Below are 12,421 nucleotides of genomic sequence, written 5' to 3' on the forward strand. Positions count from 1 at the left end.
ATACATGAGATGAACTGCAAATCAGGGAGCTCTCCATATAGTTTTCTTTCTATTGGGGTGTTTTGGGGCCAGTGTCTTATACGGGCCTCTTGGTAAAGAGAGCAGTTTTGGAGGACGTGGTCGGCATTTTCTGGTGATACTCCACATAGGCAGATTTCACTGGTTCCGATTTTGAACTTCCGGTACATGTGTTGTCGCATTCTGTTGTGTCCGGTCCTGAGTCGAAAGATTAGACGTTGGTCTTGTCGGGATAGCTTATAGTAAGCGTCATCTTTCTTATGATGATTTGGATGAGAACTCGTCCATTTCTCATTTATTTTATTTACAATTAATTTCTTCAATTCTTCTGGATAGAGTGCAGAGTTTATTTGTGATTTAGTTCTCCCACTCTTGGCGAGTGTGTCAGCCTTCTCATCATGCCTACATTTCTCCACTATTTTCAGTTATCTCTCTATCTCTTTAACAACTGAAGCAAAAATGTCAAGAAAGGTCTGTCCAGTCATGTGGTATGCGCTCTGGACTAGTGTTCGGCGGTCCCCTTTAAAAACTCTGATTGCTGCCATCTATCGTCCAGCTGGAGGTTTGGGCAAGGGATGCGGTTATCTTCAAATCTAAAGGAACACCCAAATCGTGTAAAACAAACAATGGCTGTTTACTTTGAAGAAAATGATTTTTAAAGCTATTGGTAGACAAAACTTCAGCCACTAGTTCTGTCATTGTTGTTCGGGATACATTTCATTTCAAGACAATTTATCATCGAAAAAGAAATGTAAATAATTATATTATCTTTTATATAGCGCTAATTTTATGCTTATAGCATGCTCATAGCACTATGGTCCAATCTCATTTGTCGACCAGCGGGAGCGGGTATATGGGAGAAGGTTTTCCATGCTGCCTGTAGCTGCTCAGTAAACACAACTCTGCTGGAGTCGGGTGTCAAACCGCGAGCCCACTTCATAGGTAGCCAAGTTCAAGCCTACTTAGCCTCTCGACCATGCTTCCCACTAATAAAAGCTGAATATGATTAAAAAGTAGAAAACACCAAACTGTGGGAGATGAGTGGACAGAAAAATATAGAAGTGCAGATCTTAGAGAGGAAGTGGAGATGGATTGGTCACACTCTTAGAAAAGATACCAGCAACAGAGCTAGGCAGGCCTTAGAGTGGAACCCCCAGGGAACAAGACGCAGAGGAAGACCAAAAAGAACATGGCGACGCAGTGTACTTGAAGAAGCAGAGAAGACAGGGAAGAGCTGGGAAACCATAAAAAAAGCTAGCAAGAGACCGTGGAGAGTGGCGCGTTTTTTGTCGAGGCCCTATGTTCCATGAGGAACTCAAAGGAGTGATGATGATGATTAAAATAGAAAAAAAGATGCTTCTAAATAATGAAGGAAAAAAAAAAGAAATGCACAGTGGTGCAATGGATATTTACTAATTGTATTGGTACCAGTATTGTGTTTTCTGTGTGATACACAATTTATACTTAAGTAAGAATTGCATCTTTTATTTCATTATACACACAGCCATACTGTTGTTTTTTTTACATCTTCTCTCATAAACACCTTGCATTTATGAAGCTTTTGAGTCTTTATTTAAAAAAAAAATGTACAAATAATATCAAGATATAAAACTGCTGAGCTGTGTAAAGTCACATGATCAAGCAACAACTTGGAGCTCTTCAGTGTTCAGAGATTTCTTTCATTGTTCCTAAAATCCATTTCAATCAAAAGCTGAATACTATCTTTAATGATTGTGTTGAAAAGGTGAAAATATCTTTAATCTTTAAAATCTGAAAGTACATTGTAAAAAAAAAGTGTATTAAACTTCTTCTGACAAAGACAAGAAGAAAGAAAGAAATAAAAAATCATTGTCAACATTTTTTTTTATTTCACTTATCAATTAATATTACCAGTACATTAATATGAATATTAAATACATTAGAATTAAAATAACAGGCAAAAAAAAAAAATGGTTTAAATTCAGAAGCCTCTTTCAAAACAAATTGTTGTAGACTATATATTTTTTGTTTCCGTTTTTATCAGTGAGAATGGCTTTCTAATATCACTTATGATATTAAAACATACTTTGATTCTTTGTCACGAGTGCCAGGACTCAACAGATCATTGCAAAAGTATTTTAAAGATAAATACTTTTAAAATTAACAGGCGATAGATAACATTTGTAAAAAAAAAAAAAACTAGGATTTTTTCTGTGATGGCACTTTTAGAACACCAATGCGGCGCAAGTAGCGAACGATGAATGGAGTAGCAGTCAAAGTTGTGGCGATACGGACTGGGGCAAACACTTTATGGACAGCGTAGGCTATGACAAAGGTTCCGGTTCCAGCAGCTAGTTTGTTGTCCAACAAAGTGCCTCCGACTCCCATGCTTTTCAAAATCCCAACAACATCAATGCCACTGAAATACAAAAAAAAAAAGTCAATTACATTTAAAAAAAAATGTTTTTAGGCTTTTAGTCTAAAGTTAAATGTCTTTAGAATTATTACCCATTTATTTAACATATGCAGTGACTACACAAGCACCCACATCTAATTTGTGAAAGATGATTTATAAAAAAAGATTAAGACTGAACCAAGAGACTATCTTGTAATTGTTAGAATATATTTTAAACATAAGGTATCAATTGTTACTAAAGTTTCCCCTTCAGACCATGCAGATGATGTTAAGGTCATCTGTTTCTTTGGCCAATGGTTAACAAGCATGGTGTCATGTAGCCAGCACAATGACCAACTGCCTTTACTTTCCCCAATTAGTCAGGTACCCATTAGAGTTGGGTGGACTCAGGGGTGCCCTAAAAATCCTGAAGTTCAAAATCCCAGTCTTCACAGAGATCCAAACCTAGGAGCCCAGGTTAGGAAGCATTTATCCACTCAGTCACCGCACCCCCAGTGATAGTTAGTGGCTGTCACAAAGTAAGCACTTTACCCTAAAAAACAAAGTATGCGTTCTCCGAATTTCCTTAAAATGTAATCATTATTGTGTTTAATACTATGTCACAGATAAAAACACTTGTGTTTAAGCCCGAACAATAGCATCAACAAAAATTACTTTTTAAAGCAGATCTAATATGGCATGACGAGTTAGAAAACAGAAGCCAAAAAAATATTTTATTTAAAAATCCAGCTTTAATATTTTCTTAATGAAGCTGTAATGCTATGTTTTTTTTGTGTGTACCATAAGCAAGTGGTTGTGTTAACGAATATAAGATATTTTCTTATAAGATTACAAGATAAGGGAAGATTACATCATTTCCCCTGAACTATAAAATGTCAGATTAATTCAACAGAACATGCCCATACCTAGAAGTTAAATAAAATCCATATAGACATATACCTTCCACCTTCAAGGTGGAAGCCTAATAATATAAAATGCTATGAAATCCAAAACAGAGCATATTTATAGCAAATTTTTTGTTTCTGAATGTCTTAATAGAATAAACTATGATCTCACCTAGAAACAAGCAAGTAGAAAAACCCAAGTGACATCAATGATATTGAGACATGAAAAACTATGACAGTGCTGCCATATTCCTTGACTGCTCTCTTCAGTTTCTGTCCCTGGGTCAGCTGATCTGTTTCTGGTTCTTTACCTGTGCTAGTCTCCCCCTTAGACTTGTCAGGCCCAGATAAGGTGGAGTAACTCCTGGTGTTGTTCTTATTTTTGCTGGCTACAGCAGCTGCAGCCTCACGGATCATTTTATCTTGTTCCTCAAAAATCTATTGGAAACAAAGTAATTTTGAATGGGTTTTTTTTTTGTATAAAGGTTCTAAAATATTACAAACAAAAACAAATAAATCAGAACTTTTTAAATTTGGATTTGAGAATTCATCCTGTCAGAATGTTCAACGTGTTGAAATTACTGGGTTGTTTTTTTTTTCATAGAAGAAGATAGCAAGTTCTAGTTAATGAAAGTAAACAGCGAACAAAGCAAAAAATCTCGAACAAATCATACATTCAGAAATCCTTGTGCATTTATCAGGGAAAAATTATTTTATGTGGCTAAGGTTATCCCCCCCCCTCTCTTTTTTTCCAAGATAAAAAGCTTTTCAACATTTTTATTTGTTTTCAAATTTAAATTTTATCATAAAGACACTATGAAAAAACAACAAAGCAACAGAAAAGACATTACCTTAAAAAAAATAAATTACATTTATAACTGAAAATATCAACAACAAAAATACAATTAAATTAATCATTTTTGTTTTAACCCAATACATCTTTCATCTTCAGGTACTAGAGCTAAAAATTCACAGTTTGTTAAATCAACATTTATCAAATAAGCAGAATAAAAACTAATGTAACACCTGAAGTCACATGGTTATTATAAAAAGCTGAAAACAATCGTCTTGATCTCTTCTGAGTAGCTCACAAAATGGAAAGGTAACATACATCCACTGACCTACCTGTGCCAGTGTTTTCTTTCCTTCCTTGTAGCCCTGGAACTGCTCTGAGCAATTACTGAATCCAAACCTGTGACAGTTTTCAAGCCACAGTTTAAATCTGGCACAGTCCGAACCTATGAAAAAAAAAACACACACACAATAATGTAGATTTTCAAAGTAAGACAGAACATAATATTAAATTTTTTTTTACAATCTTACATGCACATTGAGATCAAGAAACTAATCAAATTAGCCTTCATGACATTAAATCCTATGAATGAGTGAAGCTGAGTTTACTCAATGATGTATTCAATTTTTTTTTTGAGGGTCCTACGTGGCAAGTACAATGAACAACCAACTTACTCTGCCTATTTGTGGCCAGATGCTTTTTTAAAGTTGGGTAAACTCAGACAACTTAGCACAGAAAGTAACATGACTGTCAATTAGTCAGCCTAGTTGAATCCCCATTGATTTCAGTGCACTTGAATGACAATGTTGAATGTATTTTCTAATTATTGTCAGGTCCCCCCACACGACAGAGTAAAATTAGTAGCATCTCAGAATCTTTGACTGCCAGTACAATAACTAGGAAGTTACTTAAACCAGGACTCTCTGACAAGGCAAATATTCTACCATTAGTTTATGAAGCATGCCCAACTTACCCTGAACACCTTGAGGGCATGGTGTGTCAACCTGGGGAAATGCAGAAACATTTTCCTGACAGCCTTGAATACTGTCACGGTCAGACATAGAATCAGGTAAAGGTGTGCCATCCTGGCCCACCTCTTGACTATGAAAAGCTCTGTACTGCTCTGCAATCTGTGCAATCATCTTCTCTTGCTCTGCCAGGACCTCGGCCAAAGTTTTTCGCCCCGTCTGAATACCTTGAAGCTGATCATTGCAGTTTGCAAGACCATAACTGATGAAATATAAGAATAAACAAAAATGAAATATTTGTATGATTAAAATTGAATTAAAATTGAATTACCATAATAAAAAATAAACAAATTATGTAAATAACAGCTAGGACTGCCTAGATATGTGAAATATTGCGTTCCTCCTTAATCTTCAGTTTCCAAGACAAGCCTTATAGTTTTTAATAAAAAATTGATGTCATAATATGTCCATCGATCATTGTAGGTGTGAATACAGTTTTAGTCGATCTCATGATCCCCATTTTAAAATTGATTAAGGAGTCATCCAGAATTAAATTTTAGTGTATATGCCTTTTTTTTTTGGGGGGGGGGGGGGTGGTAAATTATAAACGATAAATGCAGACTTAAGAAAATAGATATGTCTCACTGCAGAAGCAACACAAAATGAATAATATTAATAGTACCGTTGGCAGTTATCCAGCCACAGCTTGAATGTGGTACAGTCATCTCCTTGTACACCTTGCGGGCAACTGTCTTCAGAGAGATTCAGTGGATTCGGTTTGGCACCACCACAGCAGGAACGAATGATCACTACATTCTTGAGGTGTATATTCTTTTTGGAGCCTAAAATATTTTTGTCGCATTTAATAATATACATTTTTGAGTCTACTTTCAGTAAATGTAAACTTGATTTAATAAATAAAGTAGCAGATAGAATCAAGGTTCAACCCTAAACCTAACCATATAAAAAGAATAAAAATCAGGCTGAAATGTAATGGTTAAATCACTGGGGATGTTTTATGATTGTATTACTAATAGTTTAAAATAACTTAATGTAGACAGTATAATTAACTTAACAAGTTAAAAAAACAACATCTGGACCAACTTAAATTTAAATGTATTATACTATTTAAGTGTATGCACAGAAAGATTATCCAGGGATTGAGAGCTTAATCTTAGTAATTTAGTAAGTATTTAAAAATTAGAACTTATGAAAAATGTTTCAGCCTTTAGTTAATGGGGAAAAATCTGTATAAGAGACAAAGTGACCAAAACACACATTTCATTTTTATCAAATCTGATGTCAATAATCTTTATCATTTTTTTCCTCAAAAATAATTTTGAACATTCAAAAACACAACAAAAAATATACTTTAAAAGAAAAATTTCTGAATTATCTTGATTAAAAAAAAATTCATTATGACTCAGAACACTATTTTACACTAAAAATAACTAGTTCTCTAGACTCAAAATCAGCATTTCCTTAAACTGTCTTCTTAAGTGGGGTGTTACGTTTAAACAGAAGAGCGGTCAATTTATTATTTTTTTTTTCAGGGACAAACAAAAAAGTGTTAATTAAGTTAGCAATCCATGTTCGAATACTAAATGTTGAAACATTTTTTTTTACAAGTTCTAATTTTTAAATACTTACTAAGTATGTAGATTAAGCTCTCTATACCAGTGATGCCCAACCTAATTCGACCCGAGGGCCATTTTTATTTCCGACACTTGTGTTGCGGGCCACATGAACAAAAAGTAGGCCTAAAAAATCGATATTAACTTGAAACACGTAGATCCTGTGCTTCATTAATTAATGGGATATTTGAAATGTATCTTTTTTTCCCCGCGTCAGAAGATGGCTTCATTTCTCTACTTAAAATATCAGCAAGATTATGCTTCATTTCTGTGCTTAGAATATGAGCAACATTGTAGCTAGCTTTACATCCGAGTCATTTTCCTGTCTCTTTTTGGAAAATATTCCCATCAATCCTCCAATTTCTAGGCTTAGTTTAACAATCTTTTATTCGCGACTCTAACCAAGATATTTGTCATATTTGTTTTATAATGTCGTTTATATGTTGTTGTTTTTTTTAAATAGCCGCACTTTCGTTATAAAACAAATATGTTGGCTTATTATCATGTTCCACAAAAAAGTAAAGAACCGTTCACTTTTCCTGGTAGAAAACGTACATTCTACACTCAGATACCTTTTTCATAAACGCACAAATGTTAAATGTCATGGAACTTATCATCAGGAGAGAAATTGAGGGCCCTAAGCCCCTAACGTAAGTAAAGATACATTTTTACAATTTTTTGGGGGAAAAAGGGGGGATTTTCTACACCTTGTGCCGACATTTCGGCGGGCCGGATGGACTCACGTCCGGCCCGCGGGCCGTACTTTGGGCATCACTGCTCTATACCAATTAAAATGACATTAAAATGTTTCCAAAATTGAAATATTTTAAGTAAGAGATGTTGATCGATCTAATAAAGACGTTTTAAAATGTATACTGCAGCAATATGGACTCAAAACTTTATGAAGAGGACATTTCAAAGTGTCTTCACTAAAGTGACTATTCAAAAATTTACTAGTGTCAGAATGGTCAAAATTCATACGTCATTAATATGATGATTTTATGTGACAGGTTGAAAGTCAGCAATAAAACGTGTTACTTAACTGGAAGATATTCTTTTAAAAGTTTCCCTTACATACTTATACCCGGAACCACTGTGGGAGTCTACAGAACTCTCCCAGGCTTCAAGCTGGCAAGGGAGTTTTGTTAGTTTAGGGCTTAAGGGGGCCGCCACCAGCAAATGTTTGACAAATAATGCTCTGCCTAGAACTCTGCAGTCTAGACCCGGGGTCGGCAACCTGCGGCTCGCGAGCCACATGCGGCTCTTTGGATGTGAAGCTGCGGCTCTTTTGTTCAATACGCAAATATTACTTATTTTATCGAAATTTTTTTTTTTCAAAAAGTTCTGAATCGTTTAATGAGGATTAGGCACTGATTCTATCTTCAGCCACTTGTACTCGCTTTTCACCACACTCCTCCCCCATTACACGCGTCGTCACTGTAATCAGTCCGTCTGAAGCTCTTGAATGACGCCGTCGTCTGATGCTTCTATGTACGCTTTAATTCGCTTTTGGCTGTGACGTATAGTTTATTGTTTCAGGTAATTGAGTTAGAAGCGAATTATCTTCTCAAAGTTAGAAGCAATCTACAAGTAATGCTGATCTGGCAAACGTTGGGTACCAGTACGTTCCACCAGAAATTGCACAAAAAGGTAAACCATTTACATATGGTATGTCAAAGATTGCTTTATACGTGCATCTGGAAAACATTTTCATGATTTTGAAAACAAAAACTTGAAAGAAAATCAAAGCTAAAACAATATAACATAGAATAGCTAAAATGTCTTTAAATGTAACATATTTGCAGGTGGAAGATATTCAATATTCTTCTGTCTTGTCACTTGCTATAGTTGAATTGGCAACATAAAAAACAGGATAAGTTGACCCTTTTGTCATGTATGTCTTCCCAAGTTCCAAAAGAAGAACTTGGATTGCTACCGCTCTGGAGACAAACTAGAGGGGATGATAGAGCGTATGCCGAGCAAAAATACCTTGAAGACATTAAAATCATTTAAATAACAACTGATTGAGCCAGACAGGAAAAAATAAAGGAGCAGCTACAATTCTTCGAAGCAAAATAAATTGCGAAATTCTTACGTTTCACTGAATAATACATCAAGAAGCGCTTTTTGACCAAACGATTCAGGCCAAAATAGTTGAGGTCATAAGTTTGGTAATCAAGATTGTTAATAGCATCTTGTCAAAAGCACTTAACCATCTTCAGTTTAAAGAATTCTTAAGCGAAATGGAAACTCCGTATTACGATCTCCTTCACAATAAAGTGTGATGACTTTCCAAAGGTAAGGTGTTGAAACATTTTGGTTTGTGCTTGAATGAATTAAATACATTCCTAAATAAAAAAGATATTTAGCACCCTTAATTAGAGAACAGCAAAAGGTTTCAAAAATGTTAACTTCACATAACAGCGAAATTAAATAAGCTGAATGTTAAACCACAAGGAAATGGAAACCCAGCCGATGTTTGGGTAGAAGGTTTGGACTTCTTTTGAAAAAAAAAAAATTATTGCAGAAGAGCAGTAATTTACTTTTTTATTAAATGTCTAAAGAAATATCTCGATAATATCGGTGCAACTGTTGACACGAATTACTTCAGCAAAGTTACAAAAAATAAATAATTCAAAGATGAATTTGTTGACAGTTTTCTATGACAATTATAAAGAATTACAAACTAACAAAATCATTCTAGCATTACTAGTAAATCAACACATATCGTAACGAAATCCACATTGATCCATTTGAAATTGATACTGGATTGCTAGAAATGCCATTGATTGAAAGTAAAACTTTGTGGAGTTGAAAATTTAAAGAGTTGAAAAGCAAGTTGGAAGAGTTGAAAGTCCAGAAATGCATGTACGTAACGTAACGCAACAAGTGGACATCTTTAAAAAAAAATGCTGCGAGTTGATTTGGCGCAAGGAATAATCTTCCAGTTTGCAGCATTGATGTGAAGATGTTGGCATTTCGAGTGCTATATTCGGATCTACATATTCGTCCGAGCAAGCGTTCTCTTGCATAATATTATTAAAAGTAAGAAGTCAACAAACAAATGAAAATTTAGAGTCGTGTTTGAAACTAAAAAACAAGTTATGAGCCAAATGTATACAAAATTTTTAAAACCAAAGCCATCGCTCCCATTGCTTGTTATTGAAGTACAAGTTAGTGTTGCTAATAAATGTTTAACTGCTTTATTTTCTACCAACATAAACAAAACAATTATCTAATAATGCCATATATATATATTATCTACTTTTGCTGTGAAAACACTACTTAGGCCTATATATCCTATATACGAATAAATAAATATTTTGTCTTATGACTTATGAAAAGATTCTTTTTTTTTTTCATTAAAAAAATAGTAATGTGAGTACTACGTATTGTTGGCAAGAAAAAAAAACAAGTTTGTGGCTCTTTAAAATTAAAAAAATTTGCAAATTGAAATTTTTGGCTCTTCCGACTCAAAAGGTTGCCGACCCCTGGTCTAGACAGAAGTTAAATTAAAGTGACTAAGTTAAGGCTAAGGAAGCATCTAGAATCTAGACTTTATTAAAGTTTATTAGATACTCTATTAAAGTCTATTACTAAACTATACTCTCTATACTTATAATATAATTATATATAGTATACTATAGAACTATAATTATATACTATAGATCTATTCTAGATCTATATAGTCACAGTGACTTTCTTGTCTACAATTATGAATATAGAGACTAGAGAGTAGATTAGTAGATCTATCTAATAAAAGGTTCAGGAAACTTACCTATGAAATCTTTTGATGTTGGACATGTCGAAAATTTAAATGAAGCCAAACTAGAAGTAGAATGTGATAATGCACACTGCAGGCAACGAGTGTTATTTAGTGCTAACTTAGTTATCTGGCGATTACGTGTAAACCCCACAATCACTGGCACTATTCTATGCATAATTATCTTTGCTGTAATTATAATATCTCGAATAAATCACAGTCAGTCACAGCTGAAAAGCTACCAAGTATTGTGCTTAGTCACCGAAAGCACATAAATGTGTCTACTTGATAGCACATATTGACACAGCGATCCTGCTGTAGTTATCGTTTGTTTCATGTGTTGTTCATTGAACACAATTACGTGACTGTGTACAATTTAGTGCTCAGACTCAATGACCCGGAAGTTGACATTTTAAATCTTGACCTTCTTGTAAACTTTATACAGCACAATAATATTACAGTAACGACAGCACTGTGTTGTTGTTGTTTTTTTATATTGATATGTGTTGTTGTTCCTCCCCACTAATAACTTGCAATAAAAAAAAAAGAGACTATTTTATGTAACTATTTAAATGTCACGTCAAAATGAGAAACTGCTGAAATTAATTTCACCTAAAAATTAAAAAAAAATCCACAAGTGTCTCTTATTTTCAATAACCACAATCTATGTATAAAAAGAAAAAAAAATATATAGTCGCCTACATGATACGAGTTATTGACCTGTGTTGTGTAAATAGACTAGATCTCTATAAATGGCTCTATGGAATCTAGATCTATGTTAGCGTTTCTCAAACTGTACAGAAAAAAAAAGGGGGGGGGGCGAAATTATAGCGGTCTTTTTTTTTTTAATGGACGAAAATGTATTGCATTGTATAGGCCTATAAGTCATTGGTTAATATGCATGACTGAATGCATGACGCGTAGGACGTAATCATCTTCTTTTTTGAAGTAACGTCTATAAATATATATTATATAAGATAAGATAATGTATATTTACATTGATCAAGTAAAGTGAATTGAAAAAAAAAATGTGTGAGATACTTAATTTATTCATACTGTTTTCGCGCTCGAGAGGGGTTTTCAGCAAGATCAACTCCTAAAGCTTAGGCCTATTTGAAGATAACATTACGTCTCTGACCACGATTCTCGTGTGAGAACAGTCGAAGATCAACTCCTAAAGCTTATTTGAAGATAAACATTTCAATAGCCTACATAACGTCTCTCACCACGATTCTCGTGTGAGAACAGTCGAATTTCTCTCGTTGTACCGCTATTATCGTTCTATTGAAGTATTGTGTAACTATGACCTGAAACAATACATTCTGCCGATTCTACGAGCTACGACAAATAATAAAGCCTTGCAGACATGAAACACATACAATGCAATACATGTTCCTCCGCCCCTCTTATTTAATTCATCTGCATTTTCTTTTTTACTAGAGAAAAACAGTGACTTGGCAGAATATAGTTCGTTGTTTAACACGCATGACTAAATGCATGACGCGTAGGGTAGGCCTATATCATCTTCTTTTTTGAATTAACGTCTGTATTATAGGCCTATAAGATAAAGAATATGCCCTGTATATAGACGAATAAAATGCCCCACTAGAGTCTAAATTTAATCATGCACCATTAGGCCCTACTTTTTTTTTAATGGCTTCAGTTATTGATGTTTATTCTAATCGCGAATATCCTAGTTGAAATGAGACCGTAGACTGTATAATAGACTAACTTCTTAGGGTCCGACAGTTACGCTGGGCAGGGCACGTGTCCAGTATGGGAGACGAACGTATGCCAAAGGCAGTCTTTTTTGGTGAGCTAAAAGGTGGTCGACGTAACAGAAGCGCCCCACGGAAACGCTTCAAAGACCAGCTTAGGCGTCAACTTTCCTTAGCTGACATAAAAGAGAGCACCTGGTTGCATGCGGCCTCAGAACAAGACAGCTAGAGGTCACTCACAAAGGCCG

General features: G+C 34.6%; 1 protein-coding gene across 2 annotated transcripts; it reads right to left on the minus strand.

Moving 5' to 3' along the window:
* Nucleotides 1-1,597: 1,597 nt before the first annotated feature.
* Nucleotides 1,598-11,072, minus strand: LOC106064788 (uncharacterized). 2 transcript variants are annotated; one of them, XM_056036220.1, is made up of 6 exons: nt 10,471-11,064; nt 5,741-5,900; nt 5,064-5,320; nt 4,423-4,535; nt 3,609-3,735; nt 1,598-1,788 (listed from the first exon to the last, which is right to left on the minus strand). In XM_056036220.1, exons 1-6 carry the CDS (start codon nt 10,631-10,633, stop codon nt 1,775-1,777), a joined length of 834 nt encoding a protein of 277 aa, XP_055892195.1. In that variant the 5' UTR covers nt 10,634-11,064; the 3' UTR covers nt 1,598-1,774. The 2 variants fall into 2 exon arrangements, with proteins under 2 accessions (XP_055892195.1, XP_055892194.1); XM_056036219.1 differs by lacking the exon at nt 1,598-1,788 and adding an exon at nt 1,864-2,416 and having other exon boundaries at nt 3,470-3,735; nt 10,471-11,072.
* Nucleotides 11,073-12,421: the final 1,349 nt, after the last annotated feature.

This window comes from Biomphalaria glabrata, chromosome 7 (assembly GCF_947242115.1).
Source record: "Biomphalaria glabrata chromosome 7, xgBioGlab47.1, whole genome shotgun sequence".
NCBI classification, from domain to species: Eukaryota; Metazoa; Mollusca; class Gastropoda; family Planorbidae; genus Biomphalaria; species Biomphalaria glabrata.

Bases quoted from the DNA above. Each gene is read 5' to 3' on its own strand.
- LOC106064788 (XM_056036219.1), bottom strand. From the start codon at position 10,633: ATGCATAGAATAGTGCCAGTGATTGTGGGGTTTACACGTAATCGCCAG. The intron at 5,901-10,470 runs GTAAGTTTCCTG...AAAATATTTTAG, and splicing joins AACATCAAAAGATTTCATAG to GCTCCAAAAAGAATATACAC. The intron at 5,321-5,740 runs GTACTATTAATA...ATATTTCATCAG, and splicing joins TGGCTGGATAACTGCCAACG to TTATGGTCTTGCAAACTGCA.